The sequence below is a fragment of the Tursiops truncatus genome, chromosome 7 (genome assembly GCF_011762595.2).
Source record: "Tursiops truncatus isolate mTurTru1 chromosome 7, mTurTru1.mat.Y, whole genome shotgun sequence".
NCBI classification, from domain to species: Eukaryota; Metazoa; Chordata; class Mammalia; order Artiodactyla; family Delphinidae; genus Tursiops; species Tursiops truncatus.
The window spans coordinates 65285450-65311821 of NC_047040.1; the positions used below are offsets into that span (position 1 = coordinate 65285450).

General features: G+C 38.3%; 1 protein-coding gene across 3 annotated transcripts in view; it reads left to right on the forward strand.

Annotated features, from left to right (window-relative positions):
- The first annotated feature begins 3370 nt into the window (after window positions 1-3370).
- The window catches only part of SCN7A (sodium voltage-gated channel alpha subunit 7), an 88052-nt gene continuing 65050 nt past the window's right edge, over window positions 3371-26372 (forward strand). For all 3 annotated transcript variants that reach the window (XM_073807616.1, XM_073807615.1, XM_073807617.1), the window contains exon 1: window positions 3371-3658. Coding sequence is in view for 2 of the 3 variants with exons in the window: in XM_073807615.1 (XP_073663716.1) it covers window positions 3649-3658 (10 nt within the window). In the remaining variant the exon portion in view is untranslated. The remainder of the gene's footprint in view (window positions 3659-26372) is intronic.

Sequence of the window (26372 nt, forward strand, 5' to 3'; positions counted from 1 at the left end):
TGCATTAACAGGCAGATTCTCAACCACTGCGCTACCAGGGAAGCCCCCTATGATCTGTTTCTATGGTGAATCACCACATTCTTCCAAGAAGCACACAGTGGACTGGGGGCATGCTTGGTGTTCATTCCTTTAACAAATTTACTGGGTACCTACTATATTACAACCTCTGTTCTAAGCACCTTATAACAGGGGATAAACAAGTCTCCCTTGTCATGTAGCATGCATTCTGGTGGTACAAGACAGAAAAAAAAAAAAAAGAACAACTGACCTTTAGCAGGTCAGATAAAGGTTACAGAGAAAAACAAGCAGTTGCTAGCTATGACAAGATTCAAAATGTGAGTGTGGGAATTAGCAGCTGAGGTAGAGTGGAAAAAAATCATCTGTTAGGGAGGAAAGTAGAAACTAGGCTACTGAAATGCTTATCAGTATCCAAATGGATGAGAAAGTTGTTAAGAGTAGAAAGTAGAAAGTTGTAAGAGTCCAGATGGAAGGGAAGACTGTCGACCAGAAAATAAATCCTTAATAAATAAGAATATTTATAAAGTCAGAAGATGAATGCTAGACCAGTAGAAGGAAAGGATGATACAGCTAGTGGACATATGTTCAAAGAAGGTATGTTTTGATTTGTTTGTATTTTGGGAGAATTGTTTTAAGGTTTTACTGACCTCTGATGTGGTGATATGGAGTCAGAATCAAAACACCAGACCCGTCCACACACCTGACACTGATATATTTGAGGTTAGAAATAAACAACCTCTACTTAAGCAGGCTGCAAGGGAAATAATTCCTCCAGGGGCTTATCTGGTTCAAGTGTAGTGTGATAGAAAAGGTTTCTCTTGATGAGGTAGAGCAAGCAGGTCTAGAGCTTCTGCCTCCTGGGTATATACTTAGGAAACACAGCTTAAAATATATGATTATAAGGTTCTTAAGGCAGAAGCATGGAAAACAAACAGCAAGTGACCCCTCCTACCCACACACTTCCCCAGCCGGGCAACCCAAAAGGGTCTCATAAGCTCTTATTAGGATCATAATAATTGCTAAAATTTGTCAGATTAATTTAGTAATATTATCTAATATTAGTGACAAAATATTTGCTCCAGAATAAAAACAACAAAAAATTATTGTCCAACTCAGAAGATAAATCCAATATCATTGGCTTCCCTTCCATTTACCACTTGTTTCTATTTTTGGTTTGCACAATGTCTTGGGATTAGTTGCCTGTTATATTTGTTCATTATACAAAGCAGAATTTCTCTTTATTTATGTCAGATATCTTATTTAAACTTTAAAATATTTGATATTTTTAAGTTTGTTAACTTTATATTATGTTATTTCTATTATGTTTGTACAGAAAGATGCATAGAATTTTACTGGGTATGAAGGAATGCTCCAAGAAAAGTCCAATGCAATGGACAATCCACTTGTAGGGTTACCTCAAAGTGTAAGCAAGAGAAGCTGGAAATCCACACACTGTCTATTAAAAATAGATCAAGGAGGGGCTTCTCTGGTAGCGCAGTAGTTAAGAGTCTGCTTGCCAATGCAGGGGACACAGGTTCGAGCCCTGGTCTAGGAAGATCCCACATGCTGCGGAGTAACTAAGCCCGTGCACCACAGCTACTGAGCCTGCTCTCTAGAGCCTGTGAGCCACAACTACTGAGCCTGCGTGCCACAGCTACTGAAGCCTGTGCGCCTAGAGCCCATGCTATGCAACAAAGAGAAGCCACCACAATGAGAAGCCCGTGAACCACAACAAAGAGTAGCCCCCGCTCGCCGCAACTAGAGAAAGCCCGCGCACAGCAATGAAGACACAGCACAGCCAAAAATGTAAATAAATAAATAAATTTATTAAAAAAATAGATCAAGCGGATGTTTGACTACAAAATAACGATTATTAATTTTTAGGTATGATAATTGAATTGGGTTGTATTTTTTAGAAGTTCTTATCATTCAGAGACATATATGCTGATTTTTTTTTTTTTGGATAAAATGATATATCTGAACTAGTTTTAAATTAACCCAAGGTGAGAGGGTGGGTATAGACAAAATAAAATTGGCTACATGTTGACAATAGTTGAGGCTGAGTGATGAGTACATAGGAGTTTATTATAGTTTCTTTGTATTTTTGTATATATTTGAAATTTTTCATAACAAATGTTATGATTTAAACAAACAAACAAAATACATGTAACGACCTTTTCTGTGAATCATGGATGAAACATGCTGTTTCTGACATGGTTTGCACAGAACTAATGTTAGCTTAGTTCTACTTTATTCTTCTGTCCGATGCCTTGGAATGTAAAATTTGAGCCTTTTATAAATATACATGATTTCTTTTCCCTTTTCCTCATTTTTATTGTCTTTCTGACACGTGTTGTAGGGATCCTTTTTTTTTTTTTTTTTTTTTTGCCGTGCGCGGGCCTCTCACTGTTGTGGTCTCTCCCGTTGCGGAGCACAGGCTCTGGACGCGCAGGCTCAGCGGCCATGGCTCACGGGCCCAGCCGCTCCGCGGCATGTGGGATCTTCCCGGACCGGGGCACGAACCCGTCCGTGTCCCCTGCATCGGCAGGCGGACTCTCAACCACTGCGCCATCAGGGAAGCCCAGGGATCCTTATTTCTGAACAGAATCGGGTTATAAAATGAATGTTCTATGATGTAACAAAATTTTCCAAACTCCCTTTGGGAAAGAAGGTCAAACACTTCCTTCTTTCACTCCCAAACCACCCTGTCGTGCACTAGTTTTCCAAGATATGCATAACTGTTCCTCTGTCTTTGTGTCTCAAATCGCCAGAGTGGGAAAGAAATCCCGAGTGAGAAGGTATAGTGGCTCCAATCCATTCTTTCCTAAACATCTGCACCCCCCACACACACCCACACACCCACACACACGCACCTACAGCACTGTCCAGATTTGAATGCTGCAGGCTAATAATTGCCTCTCACGGCCTCCATGGGGGCAACTAGGCAAGGAGGGAGAGCGAGCTCCTAGACCTAAAGACCTGAGTTTGCTGCCTTCTTCTCTTCCTCTCCCGCTCCTGTCCCTCCTGTTTACGACTCTTCCCCCACCCCCAGCTGCATCCCATCTGCATCCCCGCTCTTCCTCTATTCTCCATTCCTTCCCGCTCCTGCAGTCCTCTCCCCGCTCCCCTCCTCCCCCATCCCGCTCCTCTCGCCCCCTCCCTTCCCAGGCAGCTAGTAGAGGGGACACCGCAGCCGCCGCTGTCTCTGTCAACATCACCCCGCCCACGCCCGGTCTGGAGGCCGAAGTCGCGCACCATCCTGGGGAGGAGGGCGGGGGACAGGGTGGCGTGGCTGGGAGAGGGGAGGGAGGAGTGAGAAGGACTCCGAAATAGCTTCCAGGCGGCGGGCGGAGCTCCACTGCGCACCTGGGCAGGAGGGGTGTTTGGGTCAGCGGCTGAGCAGCCGCCCCAGAAACTCTTTCCAGCCGACAATTCGGTGGGGTCCGTTTACTGCTGAGCTGTCGTGGCCTGGGTGGCATCCGCTGGTGAGGGCCGACGCCAGCCTAGCAACACCTGCTGAGCAACCAGAGCTCAGGAGACCAGAGATCCTGGAGGAAAGAGAAGCCCAGGAGGAGAAAGGGGCTGCAAGGAAGCCCAGCTTCCCTTTAGGTGCTGGTGGAGACCCGTCACATGGTAGCAAGTAAGTGCCTTTTTCTTGCTGAGTGCCCAGTCCTGGGATGGTGATAGCTGTCACCTGCTGCCAGCCTTTCCCACCCACCCTGCCTGCCTCACCCCATACACACCCTTAGGGTCCCCAGTAGGAGATTCTGGACTTGAATTAAGAGAGCTACTTCAAGAGCAGCAACTGTCTGTGAATGTTTGCTCTGCACTGTATGTATGTGTGGTCAGTTTTCTCATCCCACCAGGTAAGCTTATGAAAGCAAGATGCTCTGTTAGTGTAAAATTTCTAAAAACTGTATATGCAATGACTTTTAGGTTACATGACACAATGATAGAACAGAAGGAATAAAAGCTTATGCAAGATGGAGTATACTTCTTCTAAGGAATCTTATCTTCTACGCCAAGTAACTTAGTGATTTCAAGATTGATGCTTTTCATGTAAGAATCAACAGATAAAATTAGCGGCACAGATGTGATGGGAAATGGTGTGCCAGTTTAAACAGTTGGGCATTTTGGTATTGTTTGGATCAACAGGTTTTTGTTTTTGTTTTTCCATTGTTTAGTTCTGTAATATGCATACCTTCTGAAGGTTTTCTTTTAAAAGTGATGATGATGTGATCATTGTGACTGTAGTTTTATGTTGCTTCCAATACTTAGGATATCGGTCTAAGAAGGACAAATGATGAACACATGTGGAATGACACACTGATGGGTTCCTTTCATTAATGGAAATGATGGAGTCAAGTTTGGATACTGGCCAGAAAAATTTCTTGAAATGAGGAGGAGTTTGGGTGGTGCTTTTTGTGGATATTTTTTTCCTGGCTATTGGGTACTCTATAGCAAGATATAAGGAAGCTGGGCCCTATGATAAACAGAGTCCTGAGCACCATACCTGCTATAACCAGCCCTAATTAAAGTTTCTATAATCCAGCCTCTAGTTTTACAAGTAAAGAAGATAAGGCCCACGAGGAATAATTTGATGATGGTACCTGGCTAATCAATGATGAGCTGGAATTCCAATGAAGAAAACTTTGAATTTTATATGATAAAATGATTTCTGTTTTTGTGAAATTGCAGTTATTGAACTTTTGATTAAGCTTTATTTTTCTTATCTGTAAATGACATAAAAAACTTACAGATCCTGACAAGGACCAAATGACAGAGATTACATGAAGGATTTTGTAAAGGTAATACCATGTGTAACTATTGCTTATATAAGGAATTGTTCTGTATTTTTATCCACTTCACTCTCTAGCTCTCATTTAAAGTCCACTTCATTATAAGAATAAAAGAGGTCTTGACAGACCTCACTAGAACGCACTAGAGGAAGTGAAATTCAAATCCATGTCATGATCTACTGCCACCAGTACAATTTAAAATATATTCTAACCTGTGAGCCTCCATCCTCACAAAATTGTGTACTTTGGTTAACAATTCATATTTAAACCTTTTGAATATTCTCAAAATATACTTTACTCTCTTTCTCTTTTTAGTTTTAAATTTTGTTTTAGGTATATGCTCTTACTTCCTTGGGATGAAACCATCAGTATATTGGATATTGCTGAATTTATTTGATCCACTAATTAACATAGGAGAAATCAAAGTTTAGGCATAAATATGCTACTCTTGTCTTCTGGGATTTATTAAAATTCTGCACTGAGAGGACAGGTACTGTGAGCTCCCTTTTTACCATCAATGTATATAAAGCAATAAGAGAAGAACCTAAAATTGGATGTAGGCTCAGGAAAAGGAACCAACAGATTCCAAAGGACATGATACACATGTTGCTGTGTGTCAGTCTCTACTGCAGAGGGGGCCGAAGAGCTAAGCACCTAGGAACTGGGCATTCTGTCTCACAGCCTCCTGTGGGAAAGGCTCTGGGAGGGTAGTTGATTTACACTCCCACTAATTTTGCACAGGTAGGATGAATACAGGTCTAAAGCACACTGAAAATGGAAACAACAGTATTGTGCTCAATCCCTCACTTAGGGAAGAAGTATCCCAATATGCCCCAGGCCTAGATCTCATTATGACAGTATCTGTAACACAACTGGGGTATTCAGAGACTGACCCACAACCCTAAACTTACCACCATAGACTCTTTCTTGAAAGCTTATGGTAGAGGCATTAGCATAAAAGAGACAGTCTTGATACCTGGAAGTCTGGTCCCATTATTTCTACTAACCCATATTGTGACTGGTCCATTGTAAGAGGACATCTGTAAACTCTGCCCACCCTGACTAGCTATCAGCAATGCACAGTCACCCACCATCATATGACACTAACTTGTATGGACAGATCTCATTTTTCCCTGAGTTGGTCCCCTTCTCTTCTATTAATGTGGGCTAACCAAGGCCATGCAAGCAAGGTCTCACCTCTGCAACACTGAAAAAGGAAACCTTTAAGGCTGAAGAGAAAGTTTTCATTGGAGAGCTTCTAGGGATGTTTCTTTAGCTCGTCTGTATCTCTTTGCCCAGCTGGGATCATGATTTCCATGTGTTTGTTCATTTATTGTTATTTATAAACCAGGCTTATTCTGGTCATGCGCTATGCTGATAGGGGAACCCCCGTGTCTGGCTAACAGATATCCCTGTTGTATACACAGCACTTCTGACTGGATTGACTCAGCTTTTGCTGACTGAGGATAGCCAACTTTGTTGACAGTTTTGATTGTGGTGACAGCCAGGTGCCAGACTGACTGTATCAGCATCAAACAGGAGCTTGATGAAAATGTTGAAGCCCCACCCAAGGAAATTCTGATTTTAAAAGTCAGAGATTAGTCCAGGGCACTTGGTTTTAAACTGGAACGTAAAAGGATGCTGATTTGAGGGCCATAGTCCCTGGTTGAATATATAGTGTTGAATGGAATATTCCTTCCCTTCTGCTTTAAATGCCAGAGTGAGGCTTCCCATCCACCAGCTTCTCATTCTCTGAGTTCTCCCAGAGGCGGCTGCATGGTCTAAGAACCTAATTATAGGCTATAATTTTGGCACTGGTCCATATCCTGCCTCACCCTAATATGTTTAAAGGCTCCTCTCTAGTTGCTCTTACTCTCCAATTTGAGAAAAACCTGGTGTCTGTGTATTTAGTTCCACATTTGAAAAGCTAGAGTAGTTTTGGGGGTGGTACAAGTAGATCCTGGAAAAACAGACCAACTGTTTAGATGATCGGGAGCAGAGGTAAATAGCCAATTCTGAGAGGCGTCTAGGGTTCCAGTGAATATGCCAGTCCCGGAATTTTTTTTAAATTTAGCATTCCACAGATTCAGTGTCGTCTAAAGCCATAGGCCAGAAGGTCTCAGGATTGCTGATGAGTATAGAAGTTACATGCATAACAAGCTCCCTTTTGTGTTACTCTAGCAGAGGCAAGAATACATTCCTCCGTCTTGAGCTCTTAAATGGCTCCTGGCCAGATTCCTCTGGTCAAGGGTCTGACTGACTTGGGTCACAAGAATAGTTAGTTCTGGAAAGATTCTGGCCTTTCCCCAACATGCTTATTTTGGTGGGCTGGACAGGCACAGCTTGGAAGTTATTATCATATCCATAGAAACAAGGGACCCTGTTTGTGAACCATGAGGTTGCCATAGGGAAGCTCAAGTGGGCATACTTAAAACCCAGGCAACTTTCCTTCATGTTCTAGAAGCCTTCTCTGCCTCCATTGCCAGTCATAATGGTTCACCCTAGTGAGACTCCATCTCCCATAGACACTTACCATCCTGCATCTTGTCAAAGCATTCAAACATGAACTGACCTTTCCTTGGGCTCATTCTTCGAAATGAATGTGAAAAGAGACCAGGTGTTAAGACTTTGTCACGTGACACTCTTGTCCAGATTTCTTCTCCTCAGTATAAGTCGTACTACTCTGAATGTGTGACATGAACTCCTCCCCCCTAGAAATATGACACAAAGACCTCAGATCCTGATTATGTTAATGAACCATCACTAGAATTTGAGTTTACCAGATTTGGGGGGAGTTCAGTTCTCAAAGGATAACTTTTTACTTGGGGAGAGATAGCACCTGTCCCTTTGGATTTTTGCTGATACTTGTTTATTTCGAAGGCTACTTTCTGAGTTTTTGAATATAGAAGAATGCCTGGAATAAAAAAATTATTAAGGAATAAAATCAAAGTAAAATGGCAATGCATACTTATGTTTTTGAGAAAATTATTAATTTACAGTTTTCTTCTGCAGAATGACATATTCTAGGAACATGTTGGCTGAAATTGTCACAGTGAGGGAGTTGAGTCCAGAATTAAGTGGATATATAGAAGCCAAAATTGGCTGACCTGGTTGCAGAACACAGCTGCAGGCAGAATCCAGGTCCAGGGACAAAGGAGAAAAAGTCAATTAAGCCAGGTGAGATAAACTGTATACCAGAGAGAAGTAAAAGTGTAGGAGTCAGATAATCAAAGCTAAACAGGAAGTAAGCAGTTGAAGTGAAAAAATAATCCAGAAGCAGAAAACCAGGTAGGTTGAAGTCAAGGGGAACAGACACTGCAAAATTCCAGGTGGATTGGCATTATTCTGGTCAATCTGTCCTTTATTCCCAAGCCTTCAGTATGTAAATTTTCTATTTTTGGATTTTAGTAATACAGATACATGGTAAATTATGTTCAAGTAGTATAGAAATACTAACCAGAAAGCAACAGAGTCCTCTGACACCTTTTCAGTCCCTCTGTCTAGATATAGCAGTTTACTTCCTTTCAGAGGGAAAACGCCATGCATGTGCTAGCATATAGGCCACTGTGTGTATAATCCTCATAAAACATTTTATTCAAAGCCGCTCTTTGAATGCAATGCAAGCTGTTCTCAACATTTTGTTTTTCACTAAATAATTTATTTGGAGAATCATTCCATATGAACACAGAACTCAAACTTTAGCAAAATATTCATAGGGCAGTTTAATTGCAGGGTGAAAGAGTTCATGCAACTTTATTTTAGGAAGTATTGCCAAGCAGTCCTTCAGAAGAAATGCACTTATTTACACTCTTTCCTGAACTATGAGAGAGGGCCCATTACTTCCATATCCTAGCCTGCCAAAGACTGCATCCATTGAGAAGAGTCTGAAGTATGTCTCTAGAGATTTACTGTTAAGATTATTGGTTGTTTTAATCTTATTTATATCTTTCAAAATTTCATGAGACATCTTTCCTTATGCGTCCTAAAAGAAAATGATAATATTTTTGTATCCTTCATAAGAAAAAAGCAATACATCAAATATCATTTGAGTTCTAAACCCTGGAGAAGAAAAAATTATAGAGAACTCTTGGTGAAAAGGCTTTGCATCAGAGAATTTAGCTGTGAGTCGTTACAGAATTGGATAAGATGAAATATAAGCCATAATATATCTATGTAGTGCAGTCAAGAGGCTCCAATGAACAAAAATATAATCTAAATTGGTTACTTCACTAAAGCAGTATGGTTCCTACATTCTCAACAATATAGATTCCAGTTAATCATCACATTAGCTCTGTCTCTGTCAGTTATGCATCCAGTACCTTCTAGTCTCCAAATGTTTATCAGCCTTGTTATTACTATCATTACTTTTTTTTTTTTGCAATTATCTGAATGTAATTGGTACAAGAGGCTTGTTGCATTGTCCATGTCCGATAGAGAGCATAATTGTTTCAAAATAGCTTGGAAACTAAGTAAGAAGTCATTTTACCCTTTATTTCCTATTTCCTGTCAGAGTGAAATTGACATTTGCTAAGTTATCCTTACTCTATGGATCTACTGTCCTAATTTTTGCTTCATTTTTCTTAACTTATATTATCTTGCTTTATGGCCTACACCTTTGTATACTACCCCAAACCTTTTGGTAAATGTATTAAGAGAATAAATATTTATTATCTGTTATAATAAGTGAACATTTCATAATTCTCTTTGGCAAAGCTACACTAGCATCTGTTTCTCACATCTAAGATCAACTCCAGCTTCCCAGAATGCATATAGGTTGATTATTTAGATGCTGTAGTTTTAATTCCCTAAGGTGCAAAAAATGAAAGTGAGAAGGTGGTGACTGCTCTGGGCAGTCACCTCCTACATGTGCAGAATCTATCTGCACAGTTGACTGCATTACTGGCAGGCTGTGCTCTGGGAATCAAACTGAGGGGCAAGGGAAGCAATAAGGAATGGGAGAAAGAGGGAGAGGAAAAACATCGACTTCCGGCATCCCCTTTCTTCCCTGACCTTCGTCATCTCTAAGAAATACAGCTGCAGTTGCTGATAGAGAATGCTATCTATACACACAGCCTCTTCCCAGAAACTAAACTACAGAGAGGCCGAGCACTGGCGCACTGATTGAGTGGCTGTCATTCATCATCTAACACAGAGGTTTTTGAAAAGGAAAGAGAATGCCGTTAATAATTAATTCTCAGCAACAGGCATAAACCCAAACTGTCCCCCAGAATGCTGTGACTTATGGTCATGCTACTTAACTATGAGATTGAGTGGGTTGGAAACAAAAGGAAAGAGTGGAAGGAAAAAGCTAGATTCATTATCTTGAGGGAACTGGGAGCAACAGGATAAGTTGGATATCCCAGTTGCATTTTTCATTTCAAACTTTAGACCTGTTTTGCACCAGAACCTCTGTGGCAGAATGGCAACATCTGGTAAGGTCAAGGCACCCACGGAATAAGGAAAATTGTAGAGCTGAGGGAGATAAGGTGCCCAGAGAGGTGAAAAGAATGTGATCTTTTGGAGAAGTGATATTCTAAAGCGAGTATTTGCAATTCTGGTATAAGCTTCGTCTCTCATACTTAGGATATCAGATAAGAGAAACAAGGAAAGAAAATGTAATGATGTCTCTGCTTGCTTTTTGAAGGTGGTTGAATGAAACATGGCTATCAGCCAAAGGAATCTTTCTGTCTAGCAGGCTGCATTAGATTTATCCCAAGGGACCCCAGCCCAAGATACTCTGAAATTGTCTGTCTGGGTTGGGCTGCTGACTCCTAGATATTCAACATTAGTGCCAGGAGATTTCTAATATGCAGTCAAGAGCTGGTATAATTCAAATCAGGTGTACTGAGAGGGTTGTCTTTCCCTACAACTCTCAGTACCAGGATATTGATCAGGGGGCCACACCCTCTTCCCTTCTCCCTCCTCTCAGAGGCCCCAGGATTCATAAACTGCAGATTTGACGGTATCACATCTAGTCAGCTGCCCAAGGTCTAGTACAATGTCGAAGGTTTTGTGCCCATCTCAAGCTAACCCAGAGCCAGAGTAGGTGCTAATGGTTGGTCTTTTATGACAACTGGTTCAGAGCTCTTCCATCTGACTGAAGATTTAGGAAATGGTTTGTGGTTCTATGAGCTTAGCTCCACTGCTCAGAAGCTGGGCAACAGTGAAGGTCTGAGAAAACTCACAGTCTCTCTGCAGATTAAGAGGATGCTTAAGGAGGTCACCTCTTTGTGAATGGTCCCCAAGAGCTCCAAGGTATAGTTCCAGTTCTGGATTTTTTAAACAGATGTTGAGATCAGGTCTTACATCTCAGGGGAACCAGTTGCATCAAGGACATTAGGACTGAAGATAACTTGTAGAATCTCGTTGCGTGACAGAGCCCCTTTGCATTCCTATGGGAAGTAGCAAAGAGTACTTTTCTTTCACTTGTTAACCCAAAATGAGGCCACTGGCCAGAAATTTTTGGCCAAAGATCTGACAGATTCTTGGGATCATGAGAAATACAATTCTAGGAAGATCCTGGCTCCTTTAAAACTTGTTCATTTTTTTCAGAGTAACAGGGATAATTCAGAAATCCTAGAGGCCAATTTCACAAAGCAGTAGAAGTTTTGAGAACATCTAGAGAAACTGGGAACATTGAGAGGTTTGGAATGTTGAGTTAGACCACTTTCCCAGACTCACCAGTAGGGAATCAACATATTTGTTGTCTTAGAAGATTCAAGTAGGACTATTTAAGGCAGAATCAGCTTTACCTTTTGTGTTCCTGGCAACCTGGCTTTCTACTGCCTTTATCACTGTCATAGCGGCATTTGTTAGTCAGGTGGGAGACCCTCATTGGGATCCTATCCCCAGTGATCTGCATCCCTTCCTAATATTTCAACTGCCACTAAGCTTCCTGTTCATTGTTCTTAGAAAATTTGCAATCAGATGCAGATAGACTCTGTTATCTGACACTGGTTATGATCTTCTAATCCTATTGTGTATGTTGACCGTGTCATTCTGAATCTTAATGTCCTGACTGCTCCCTCCCTCAAGAAGAGGAGGGAAAATCTAACACTGTAGAATCCAGGCCCACCAGTGTTGGAAATGATTTTAATTTCAGTCTCTGTTGATCTTGAAACTTAATAATTTTCAGAGATGACCAAGATAACTTGGTTCTTATTTGTTTACAAGTCTGTCTCCCATTGTCCTTAAATCCAGTGACTATGTTTTATTACTATTTCCAGCACTGATACCTAGCACAGTGCTTGACACTTAATATATGCTCCACAAATGATTGCTAAATAAATGAATGTCAAAAGCAAAAACCATGGTTAAACTTATTGCCCTATATTATATATCAAACTGCAATATTTATATATATTTTAAAAATATATCTGAAATTAAAATGCTAAAATATAGAATTATAAATAAAAATAAGTGTATATGATTATAAATATATTTTTGAGAAACTCACTTATTTTATAACCACTTTCTGCAAGATAGCATATTCCAGTAATGTGTTCCAAGGGGTCTCAGATGGGTTAGGACATCTCAGGAAGGATAGAGTTGAGCAATCAGGAAATCTGAAGCCACCAGAAAGTCCAGAACTGGGACCCGAAGTAGGTCAATCCTAAGTTAGTCACACATAGTGAGGAGCGTTAGCCAAAACTGGCTAAACCCTGGGCAGAATACAATTGCAGAAAATGTAAAGACAAGAGCCCAAAATCAAAAGTCATTTAAGTCAGAAAGAGTAAAGCAATCTCAGGGGCAAGAAAAAGAGTTGGAATAAAGAAAATGTTAGCACACTGGAGTAAAGAGATGCAAATACAAGAAGAATCCAAGAATATATATTAGTTATGTAGTAAATGGAGTGAAGCCTGAACCAGTTTTTGGAGGCTAGAACTTATATACCCACAGGAGTACGATGGCTATTTTCATCAGATGTTTGATCTGTCCCGATAGCTGCCTTTCAATCAATCCTCCCACGTAGAAATATTTCTACCTGTGGGACTTTAAATGGTCAGGTGATAAATGTGACTTGTTTTGGATTATACTTATAATATAAAGAAATATCATCAGCTTCTTCTAAACCTGACAGGAATCTTGGAATCTAAGAGAAGTACATTCTGCCTATTAACCCGGGAGTCATTATTCATCAATCTCAACCCTTTAAGATATATCTCAGGACAAGAAAATAATGGTTGATTATTTTTTTTCATTGAAGGTCTTGGACTGCCACTCATGGCCTATTATTATGGTGTTTACACTTAGCAAGTTAGAGGCAGTTGTTAGAAGAAGAAGCAGATAGAAGCAAGAAACTTGAAAGCAGTAAAAATAAAATCTAAAAATCTGATGATACCATGGACATTTTACAAATGTGACAATCAACAAAAGCTTCTCAAGGGGGGAACTCCTTATAGATCCCTTTGTGGAATGAACTTGCACTTTGGCTCAGAAGGTCCCTGGGTCCTGCAATGCCTGTCCAGGACTCCTGTGCCCATGAGAAAACTATGCCAGGCATTTTCTCAAAGCATCAGGCCTCTGCATGCTCTTCTCAGCAAGTTTCATGGCAATCACTGCAGTCCTTACCAAGTATCTCTGATATGACATTGTAAATTATAAGGAATCAATATACTGAGTACATGTAAAATTTTTTTTTCCCTGGGAATCAAGGTGGATGTGTGGGACAAAATTGAGGCAATGCAAAGGTGGGTTTCACTGTAATTATTGCAGTAATGATTTTAATATTATTCAATTTCAATAAACTATCCTGTTTTAGATAGTGGAAAATAAATAAATAAATAAAAGTCTGGGGCTTCCCTGGTGGCGCAGTGGTTGAGAGTCCGCCTGCCAATGCAGGGGACACGGGTTCGTGCCCCGGTCCGGGAAGACCCCACATGCCGCGGAGCGGCTGGGCCCGTGAGCCATGACCGCTGAGCCTGCGCGTCCGGAGCCTGTGCTCCGCAACGGGAGAGGCCACAACAGTGAGAGGCCCGCGTACCGCAAAAAAACAAAAACAAAAGTCTGATGATAAATGAGGCACAAATAAATAAAGCAGAAGAAAATGTAAAAAGCAGAACTCTTTGAGTTTTAAAAATTATTTAAGGGGCTTCCCTGGTGGCGCAGTGGTTGAGTCCGCCTGCAGATGCAGGGGACACGGGTTCACACTCCGGTCCGGGAAGATCCCACATGCTGCGGAGCGGCTGGGCCCTTGAGCCATGGCCTCTGAGCCTGCACATCCGGGGCCTGCGTGTCTGGGGGAGGCCACAACAGTGAGAGGCCCGCGTACCGCAAAAAAAAAAAAAAAAAAAAAAAAAAAAAAAAAAAAATTATTTAAGTATGTCACAGTATTGCAGCTGATTATTGTAATTGAATACTACTATTACTTTGATTTATCAGTAAGAAATTAAATTATATTTTGCATATTCCCGTTATAAATTCCGAGAAATAAGGCAGAAATTTTAATTAAAAAGATTGTTAAACAAAAAAGTATTATGCTTTAAAGGATTAAAAATAACAACTAGTACTTACTGAGTGTGTAATACCTGGCAAGCACTGTTCTAGGTGCTTTATATTTATTAACTCATTCAGTGCTCATATTACCCTATGAAGTAAGTACTCTTATTATTCCCATTTTACAGTTGAGGAAAATGAGGCATGGAGAGGTTAAGTGCCTTGCTCAAGGTCACAGTTACAAAGTTCTAAAGCCCAGATTTGAATCCAGACAAGAGCTCCAAAACCAAACTTTTTTTTCAAATATTTATTATAAAATATTTCAAACATGTAGAAAAATTGACAGAACTGTACAATAGACACCCATACATTCAACACCTAGAATCTTCACTTGTAATTTTATAATATTTACTTTATCACATGTCTGTCTATGCATTACTCAAACCATCAATTAATTCTTCTTATTTTTTGATGCCTTTCAAAATAAGTTGCAAATACCATTAGGCCTCACCCATAAACACTTAATAGTTCATATAGTTAACTAGAATTCAGTATTTGTTTATGGGCTTTTTAAAGGTAAAGCCAAGTAAAATCCACAAAACTTAAATGTATCATTTTATCAGTTTTGACAAACATATATACCTGTGTGCTCCAAACCCTCAGGATGTTGAACATTACTGTCACCTGAGAAAGTTCCATCATTCCTCCAATCTCCCAGTCAGTTCCTACTTCACTCCTAGAAATTAATTTTGTCTGTTCTAGCATTTCATATGAAATGGATCATGTAGTTTGTAATCTTTGGTGTAAGGCTTCTTTCACTTGGCATAATGTTTTTGGACTCTCATTTTTATGTGCATCAGTAGTTCATTCATTTTTATCACAGGATTGTGTTCTGTTGTATAAATATACCACAGTTTTTATTTTTCTATCTAGTCTATGGATGGACAACTGGGCTGCTTCCAATTTTGGGTAATTATGCTTTATATTTTTTATACTCTCCTACATGTTTATCATTTCTCTTTCTCTTCATTCCTTCCTAGAGATCTAAATTTCCATCTGAAACATTTGAAAATATATTTTGCCTTCATTCTTGAAGGGTAATTTTGGTGTATGTGTAATCCCAGCCTTACATTTTTTTTTCTTTCAACAGTTTAAAGATTGTTACATTGTCTTCTGTTCTTTTAAGACTAGAAGAACAGTGATTATTGTTACCATTGTTTCCTAATATATAATATATTATTTTTTAAAGTGCTTTTACTATTTTGACCATAATATCCCTTGTTAATATTTAACTGATATGATTTAAAACGTTAGTAGTGATATATAAAATAATTTGCTTTCTAAACTATTTTTTTCCATCAAAAAGGTTAAGTTTTAGGTAGATCCTTTTCAATAGGCTGTCATTGAAATCAGTCTATAAAGAATTCCACACATTTTGCAAATGCACATAATCGTTTTTATTCTTTTCAGCTATTTATATATCATATAACTATATAACCATATATAGTATGTATATATACACACACTCATATATACACATATATTTAAGTGTATATATAAAACATATACAAACATATACAGTTTAATTTTCTTTATTAAGCTCCAGATCCAAATTTCCAATTAATCTCTGAATTTTTACTTTTGGATATTTCAGATGGACCTCAAATCCCCAAAATACAAAACATTATCTCTCCCTCCTATAATCTCTAAACTGGTACTTCTCCATATTCCATATTCTCTATATGATATGGTAGTCAATCATAAAATCCAGATGTTATAGACCTCACTGTCAGAACCTGTGATCTATGCACATAGTTAGAAATCAACTATTATTTTTTTAATTTATAAAGATATTAAGAATCACATCATTTTCTAGTTAACACTTGTCTCTATTTTCAAAATAATTCTATGTGCGTATACTTTAAAATATATATATTTTAGCAGCTGTACTTGAAATACATGTTAGCTGCTTCTATTCTTAGCTATCAAAATACTACTCTGAACAATCTTGTGCATGTGAATTGGTTTGAGATGTACCCATGAAGTAAGTTCCTGTTGCTCAAATTGCAGGGGTAAGGTATATACATTTTAATTTAGAGAACTAGTATCAGATTACCTTCTAAGAAATGTGTACGAATTTAACTCTACCAAAAAAGTTTATTAGAGTGCTTTATTTCCTCACATCCTAGGCAGGACTTTGCTTTATTAAACTAGGGCTTCCATTTTAAATTATTATAAACATGTTTACTTATGATTTCTTTTATAAGTTTCATAGTTTGGTGTTTTTATAAATTTTATTTTGATTTGAATCATTGAGCCATCTAACTTTTATCTGGATATAAGTGGATGGAGGCAAGGATAATGGGAACTGCCTAATTCTGATCCTTCATATATATACTACACAAGGAATACAGTCCAAAAAAAGAAAAACAAATAAAACTACACAAAACCCACACCATCAGCATAACTAGAAGGCAGAGAATGCCCAAACTTCAAAATGCCTGTAAAGGAAAAGTAAAACCAAATTAATTTGCACTCTCTCTGTCATACTCCAAGTCTTTATAGAAAATTGGGTATCAATTTTATTTTAAATGACTGACAGAAAGAGAATACTCCCCCTAATTGTGAAGATGCTGGGGAAAAAAGCATTTCCACATATTTCCTTGTATAAGCTATTTAATAACCTCTATTTTCCCATTCTGATCTGAAACTACAGTTTTTATGTAGATTCTATATTATACTAATGCTTCAAATTATACTTAATGACAGTAACAAAATCAGTCTCGGGGAATGAAATCACGTGACAGATAAAAACTCAACTCTTAATAATCTTAAATCTGGGCGTCCACAGAAAAAATGGGGGAGGGGTAATGGGGGGGCGAACTAAGTCACAGCCAAGATCAAAGCCAATATCATATGACAGAACCAGTCCAGCTGACATTAATAATACCTCAGCTAAAACCACCAAAAATATAGCTCTAGTCTCTGCTACTGACTCCATTGCTACTATTGCTCCCTCAACTGCTGAAAAGTTGAAGCTTCTGACTCTCTTGCAAATAGGGATTCTCCACTGCCTCTCTTATTTTGTGTCATTAAATTCATATTAGAAATCTTGAGCTAATGTCTTTGATTGGCTTAGCCAAGGTCATGTGGTCACTTCCTAGATCCATAAGATCCTGGAAAAGTCATTATCTGGTCCTTTTCACTTGTATTGCAGGAGGTCTCCCACCATGATTCATACAGTAACAAATTCCCTAAATCTATGTACAGGGTCACCATGCTAGGCAGCACCTCCTCCTTCCAAATTAATGTCCACTATGCTTACTCACCTTCTATTTTACAAAATTTTACAAAATATTTGATTTTTACAACACTTAACAAAGAAAATTTCTAGACAATCCCATCTGACATCAACCTGTTAGCTACTCAGCGAAGCAAGTTATCCTAGTAAGCCCATTGGTTTTTGGATATCTCTAAAGTAGCCATACAGAAGTACCAATTGCTTACACTTGTCTTAAAATTTTACAGCTTGTAAGCACTTTTGTGGTATAGTTTAGAGGTACCCAAATTTAGATTTAGACACAACTGCGCTAGCATCTATCTTCACTACCTATCTAGCTGTACAATGATAAAGTCATGAAACTCATCAATCTCTCTCTCCTCATTTGTAAAATGGTGATCACAAGGGTAATACATGAAAATATGATGTAATAGAGTTAGAAACATCTAGTCGAGTGCCTTGAAATGGTACTCACTCAGCAAGTGTTACTATAACTAAAATTGCCATATTTATTACAGTAAATATTGGCTCATACTCAATTGCTTAAAGTCTGTTTTAAGGAGAATATTTTTTTTTCTAAGAATGCACCTCTTAATAGCACTTCTGAATGCTTCAGAGAGGAAGACTGAAGAATTCTGTCTGGTGAGAGCCATGTGGTTGATAAGGTCTTGGTGCTCTGGCCAGATGTCAGGCCTGAGCCTTGGAGGTGGGAGAGCTGAGTTCAGGATATTGGACCACCAGAGACCTCCCAACCCATGTAATATCAATCAGTGAGAGCTCTCCCAGAGATCTCTGTCTCAACGCTAAGACCCAGCTCCACTCAATGACACCCCATGCCAAACAACTAGCAAGACAGGAACATAACCACACCCATTAGCAGAGAGGCTGCCTAAAATCATAATAAGTTCACAAACACCCCAAAACACACCACTGGGCTCAGTCCTGCCCACCAGAAAGATAAGATCCAGCCTCATCCACCAGAACGCAGGCACCAGTCCCCTCCACCAGGAAGCCTACACAAGCCACTGAACCAACCCTACCCACTGGGGGAAGACACCAAAAACAGCAGGAATTACAAACCTGAAGCCTGCAAAAAGGAGACCCCAAACACAGTAAGTTAAGCAAAATAAGAAGTAACAGGAATAGGCAGCAGATGAAGGAGCAAGGTAAAAACCCACCAGACCAAACAAATGAAGAGGAAATAGCAGTCTACCTAAAAAAGAATTCAGAACAATGATAGTAAAGATGATCCGAAATCTTTGAAATAGAATGGAGAAAATAAAAGAAATGTTTAACAAGGACCTAGAAGAACTAAAGAGCAAACAAACAATGATGAACAACACAATAAATGAAATTTAAAATTCTCTAGAAGGAATCAATAGCAGAATAACTGAGGCAGAAGAAAGGATAAGTGACCTGGAAGATAAAATAGTGGAAATAACTACTGCAGAGAAGAATAAAGAAAAAAGAATGAAAAGAATTGAGGACAGTCTCAGAGACCACTGGGACAACATTAAATGCACCAACATCCGAATTCTAGGGATCCCAGAAGAAGAAGAAAATAAGAAAGGGGCTGAGAAAATATTTGAACAGATTATAGTTGAAAACTTCCCTAGCATGGGAAAGGAAATAGTAAATCAAGTCCAGGAGTGCAGAGAGTCCCATAGAGGATAAATCCAAGGAGAAACATGCCAAGACACATATTAATCAAACTATCAAAAATTAAATACAAAGAAAAAAATATTAAAAGCAAATAACATACAAGGGAATCCCCATAAGGTTAACAGCAGATCTTTCAGCAGAAACTCTGCAAGCCAGAAGGGAGTGGCAGGACATGTTTAAAGTGATTAAAAGGACATGATTAAAAGGAAAAACCTACAACCAAGATTACTCTACCAGAAAGGATCTCATTCAGATTTGATGGAGAAATTGAAGCCTTTACAGAGAAGCAAAAGCTAAAGGGATTCAGCACCATGAAACCAGTTTTACAACAAATGCTAAAGGAACTTCTCTAGGCAGGAAACACAAGAGAAGGAAAAGACCTACAATAACAAACCCCTCAAAATTAAGAAAATGGTAATAGGAACACACATATCAATAACTACCTTAAATGTAAATGGATTAAATGCTCCAACCAAAAGACATAGACTAGCTGAATGGTTACAGAAACAAGACCTGTATATATACTGTCTACAAGAGACCCACTGCAGACCTAGGGACACATACAGACTGAAAGTGAAGGGATGGAAAAAAATATTCCATGCAAATAGAAATCAAAAGGAAGCTGGAGTAGCAATTCTTATATCAGACAAAATAGATTTAAAGTAAAGACTATTAGAAGAGACAAAGAAGGACACTACATAATGATCAAGGGATCATTCCAAGAAGAAGATATAACAATTGTAAATATTTATGCATCCAACATAGGAGCACCTCAATACGCAAGGCAAATGCTAACAGCCATAAAAGGGGAAATTGACAGTTACACAAACATAGTAGGGGACTTTAATACCCCACTTTCATCAATGGACAGATCAACCAAAATGAAAGTAAATAAGGAAACACAAACTTTAAATGACAGGTTAAACAACATGGACTTAATTGATATTTATAGGACATTCCATCCAAAAACAACAGAATACACTTTCTTCTCAAGTGCTCATGGAACATTCTCCAGGATAGATCATATCTTGGGTCACAAATCAAGCCTTGGTAAATTTAAGAAAATTGAAATCGTATCAAGCATCTTTTCCAACCACAGTGCTATGAGACTAGATATCAATTATAGGAAAAAAACTGTAAAAAATACAAACACATGAAGGCCAAACAATACGCTACTAAATAACCAAGAGATCACTGAAGACATCAAAGAGGAAATCAAAAAATACCTAGAAAAAATTACAATGAAAACATGACAGCGCAAAACCTATGGGATGCAGCAAAACAGCTCTAAGAGGGAAGTTTATAGCAATACAATCCTACCTCTAAAAACAAGAAAAATCTCAAATAAACAACCTAACCATACACCTAAAGCAATTGAAGAAAGAAGACCAAAAAATACCCCAAAGTTAGCAGAAGGAAAGAAAACATAAAGTTAGAGCAGAAATAAATGAAAAAGAAATGAAGAAAACAATAACAAATATCAATACAACTTAAAGCTGGTTCTTTGAGAAGATAAACAAAATTGATAAGCCATTAGCCAGACTCTAAGAAAAAAAGTGAAAACTCTCAAATAAACAGAATTAGAAATGAAAAAGGAGAAGTAACAACTGACACTGCAGAAATACAAAGGATCATGAGAGATTACTACAAACAACTCTATGCTAATAAAATGGACAACCTGGAAGAAATGGACAAATACTGAGAAAAGCACAACCTTCTGAGACTGAACCAGGAAGAAATAGAAAATATAAACAGACAAATCACAAGCACTGAAATTGAGACTGTGATTAAAAATCTTCCAACAAACAAAAGCCCAGGACCAGATGGCTTCACAGGCGAATTCTATCAAACATTTAGAGAAGAGCTCACACCTATCCTTCTCAAACACTTCCAAAATATAGCAGAGGGAGGAGCACTCCCAAACTCATTCTATGAGGCCACCATCACCCTGATACCAAAACCAGACAAAGATGTCACAGAAAAAGAATACTACAGGCCAATACCACTGATGAACATAGATGTGAAAATCCTCAATAAAATACTAGCAAACAGAATCCAGTAGCACATTAAAAGGATCATACACCATGATCAAGTGTATTCCTTTTATCCCAGGAATGCAAGGATTCTTCAATATAGGCAAATCAATCATTGTGATACACCATAATAAAAAATTGAAGGATAAAAACCATATGAACATCTCAATAGATGCAGAAAAAGCTTTTCACAAAATTCAACACCCATTTATGATAAAACCTTTCCAGAAAATAGGCATAGAGGGAACTTACCTCAAAAGAATAAAGGCCATATATGACAAACCCACAGCTAACATCGTTCTCAATGGTTAAAAACTGAAACAATTTCCATTAAGATCAGGAACAAGACAAGGTTGCCCACTCTCACAACTATTATTCAACATAATCTTGGAAGTTTTAGCCACAGCATTCAGAGAAGAAAAATAAATTAAAGGAATCCAAATCGGAAAAGAAGAAGTAATACTGTCACTGTTTGCAGATGACATGATGCTATACACAGAGAATCCTAAAGATGCTACCAGAAAACTATGAGAGCTAATCAATGAATCTGGTAAAGTAGCAGGATACCAAATTAATGCATAGAAATCTCTTTCATTCCTATACACTAATGGTGAAAAATCTGAAAGTGAAATTAAGGAAACACTCCTATTTACCATTGCAACAAAAAGAATAAAATACCTAGGTATAAACCTACTTAAGGAAACTAAAAACCTGTATGCAGAAAACTATAAGACACTGATGAAATAAACTAAACATGATACAAACAGATGGAGAGATATACCATGTTCTTGGATTGGAAGAATCAACATTGTGAAAAGGACTGTACTACCCCAAGCAATCAACAGATTCAATGCAATCCCTATCAAACTACCAATGGCATTTTTCACAGAACTAGAATAAAAAAATTCACAATTTGTATGGAAATACAAAATACCCTGAATAGCCAAAGCAATCTTGAGAAAAAAAAAGGAGCTGCAGGAATCAGGCTCCCAGACTTCAGAGTATACTACAAAGCTACAGTAATCAAGACAGTATGGTACTGGCACAAAAACAGAAATATAGATCAATGGAACAGGATAGAAAGCACAGAGATAAACCCATGCACATAGGGTCACCTTACCTTTGATAAAGGAGGCAAGACTATACAATGGAGAAAAGACAGCCGCTTCAATAAGTGGTGCTAGGAAAAGTGGACATCTACCTGTAAAAAAATGAAATTAGAACACTCCCTAACACCATATACAGAAATAAACTGCAAATGAATTAAAAACCTAAATGTAAGACCAGACACTATTAAACTCTTAGAGGAAAACTTAGGCAGAGCACTCTATGACATAAATCACAGCAAGATCCTTTTTGATCCACCTCCTAGGGAAATGGAAATAAAAATAAACAAATGGGACCTAATGAAACTTAAAAGCTTTTGCACAGCAAAGGAAACCATAAACAAGATGAAAAAACAACCCTCAGAATGGGAGAAAATATTTGCAAATGAAGCAACTGACAAAGGATTAATCTCCAAAATATACAAGCAGCTCATGCAGCTCAATATGAAAAAGCAAACAACGCAATCCAAAAAAGGACAGAAGATCTAAATAGACATTTCTCCAAAGAAGATATACAGATTGCCAACAAACACATGAAAGGGTGCTCAACCTCACTAATCATGAGAGAAATGCAAATCAAAACAGTGAAGTATCACCTCACACCGATCAGAATGGCCATCATCAAAAAATCTAGAAACAATAAATGCTGGAGAGGGTGTGGAGAAAAGGGAACTCTCGTGCACTGTTGGTGGGCATGTAAATTGATACAGCCACTATGGAGAATAGTATGGTGGTTCCTTAAGAAACTGAAAATTGGACTACCATAGGACCCAGTAATCCCACTACTGGGCATATACCCTGAGAAAAGCATAATTCAAAAAGAGTCATGTACCACAATGTTCACTGCAGCATTATTTACAATAACCAGGACATGGAAACAACCTAAGTGTCCATCGACAGATGAATGGATAAAGAAGATGTGGCACATATATACAATGGAATATTACTCAGCCATAAAAAGAAATGAAATTGAGTTATTTGTCATTAGGTGGATGGACCTAGAATCTGTCATACAGAGTGAAGTAAGTCAGAAAGAGAAAAGCAAATACCATATGCTAACATATATATGGAATCAAAATAAAAGTGTTTCTGAAGAACATAGGGGCAGGACAGGAATAAAGACACATATGTAGAGAATGGAGTTGAGGACACAGCGAGAGGGACGGATAAGCTGGGAAGATGTGAGAGTGTGGCACTGACATATGTACACTACCAACCATAAAATAGATAGCTAGTGGGAAGCAGCCGCATAGCACAGGGAGATCAGCTCGGTGCTTTGTGACCACCTAGAGGGGTGGGTTAGGGAGGGTGGAGGGAGATGCAAGAGGAAGGGGATATGGGGATATATGTATAGCTGATTCACTTTGTTATACAGCAGAAACTAACACAACAATGTAAAGCAATTATACTCCAATAAAGCTGTTAAAAAAAAAAGATCTTTTCTCCATACTGATGCTGGTACTGCTCCTTTCATCTAATGACCAAGAGAAATGGCTTGCACTTTAATCAACAATATAAAATATTATTACACTTGGCACTTGTTAGAGTCCAAACCTGAGTTGACTTTGATACAATTTTTGCCAAAATCTTACTTCAGCTATTCAGTTTTTTAGAAAGGTGGTCTAATGGCTAGATTAACTATTAATCTTTCTATATTTTTCAGGCATTAGTGCTATATTAAGATCATTCACCAGAAAACGTAGGGCCTGCACCATATTTCATAAATTCCCCACAGAAATGCTTTTACTGAATTATGATTTAATGATTAATAATTTACAATCTGCACTCAGCCATCTAAAAGTCAGATGCAAGCCAGTTTTATCTGATTAAGTGCTTGCATTTCTTTGTCATACCACAGAAGACAAGGCCCACTATCCATTTATTCACCTAGTCAACAACTGGAGTAGTTTCATTCAACATCAAAATCATGACTAAAGAAGTCTTTGGGGAGAACTGACTGGATTGGGAGAGAGAATTAGCACTGATAAAGTCAGTACTGTGTAGCAGGCTTTCTGTATATGGTCTGGTTTAATGTTTGTGACCCAGTGTGATATATGAGGGGTTCCAAAATTTACCCAGGCTATGTTATTAAGATCTCATAGCTAGTAGGTGGCAGACTGAGTAATCAAAGACTGTTGTGCTGTGAAGTGATAACAGAAAGGAAAAGAAGATTATATTTGGACTATACAGTAAGAAGACTGGCTGGCAAATTAAATTTTGACGTTTCAATGGATGGTGTTCAAAAATATTTTCATTAATGGTGGCATCTTTGCAATAAGGTTGCAACCTCCCTTTGTATCTACTTTTAAGGACACTATTTTTTACACACATAAACTTAATAATGATTTTTAGCAGTTAGAATGGATCACTAAAAATATAAAAAAAGCACTTTTGCTGTAATATGAAGAGATATATGTTAAAAATGCTTTTGATTTTGTTAACTCAATTATTGTTAATTCAGTGCTGCATATAGGTTTAGTTTAGCTAATATTTAGCCTAAACTTTTAGGTCATGTGATACTCTGTGAATATTCAAAGATTTTAGGATTGCAAAGTTCTAAAAGTACAAGGTCGCCATCAATCATATTTGGATCCATTTAAATTATTCTAACTGTTAATAAGTCCATGCTTCCACATTGCTAGTCAGAGGGAAGGATTAATGTCCAAGTCAACTTATTCCATTTTTCAATGGCTATTTAGAAAGTGCTTTATTATCTTGAGCCAAATCTATTCTGGCTTCAGCTCATTGCTCCTAGTTCATCTTATTTTTTTAAAGTAGTACTTAAATCTAATTTCTCTTCTACATAAAATCATTCAGATACTTGGACACAATAATGTTCTACTTCAGTCTCTTCTGCTTCAACTAATATATCCTCTATTATTTTAACTGGTCTGTAGATGGCATGATTTGAGTTTTATCATATGCTGATCCCATTTGAAGACCCTCCAGTTACATGCATGCCTTTTAAGAGTGGTCATGGAATACAGCAGAAGAGAGAGAAATTGCCTCCTTCATCTTCCTTCAATACCAATAAAGTTTATATTAGCTTTCTTGGCAGACACAAGTCAGTATTGATTTATATTGCACTTACTATTAAGTAAACCCCCTTGGCAGTTTTCTCTGCTGTAAAAACGTACTGACTGCACTTGTGCAGATGGGTTGTTTTGGTCCAAATTTCAAAACCTTACATGTATTCCTACTATACTATTATTCTGTTAGATTCGACCAATCATTCTAAGATATAAAATCATATCACAGTTAAAATTTTATGTTTAGGGCTTCCCTGGTGGCGCAGTGGTTAAGAATCTGCCTGCCAATGCAGGGGACATGGGTTGGAGCCCTGGTCCAGGAAGATCCCACATGCCGCAGAGCAACTAAGCCTGTGCGCCACAATTACTGAGCCTGTGCTCTAGAGCCCACGAGCCACAACTACTGAGCCCGAGTGCCACAACTACTGAAGCCTGCACGCCTAGAGCCCGTGCTCTGCAATGAGAAGCCACCCAATGAGAAGCCCACGCACCGCAACGAAGAGTAGCCCCCGCTCTCCGCTACTAGAGAAAAGCCCGCGCGCAGCAACAAAGACGCAACACAGCCAAAAAATTAAAATAAATTAATTAATTTTTTAAAATTTATGTGTAGTTTGAACCTATTATGTGCCAATCACCACACTAGGCATTTTCATTCACATTATTTTATTTTATCCTTATTTAACCCGAGTAAGAACCCCAATTTTATGATTGACAGGTTCAAGAACATAAGTAATTTAACTGAGACCTCTAAGAATATTAATAACAGAATTTAGGATTTGATTGTAAGTCTAATTCCAAAGTTTGTGATTTCATTTATACTAGTCTATAACCATGAATTGTTAAGAATCTATTCAAGGAACTCCATGTAAGGAGTACAATTTTGAAAGCTCATTAAATATTTTAAGGGAAGAAGATTATATATGTAAGTAAGAGCAAACTTCAGTTGTCTGTAGCTTGTCTCCGTAAATTGTACTTATTCAAAGCATTTTGACTCCCCTCAATAAAATTTG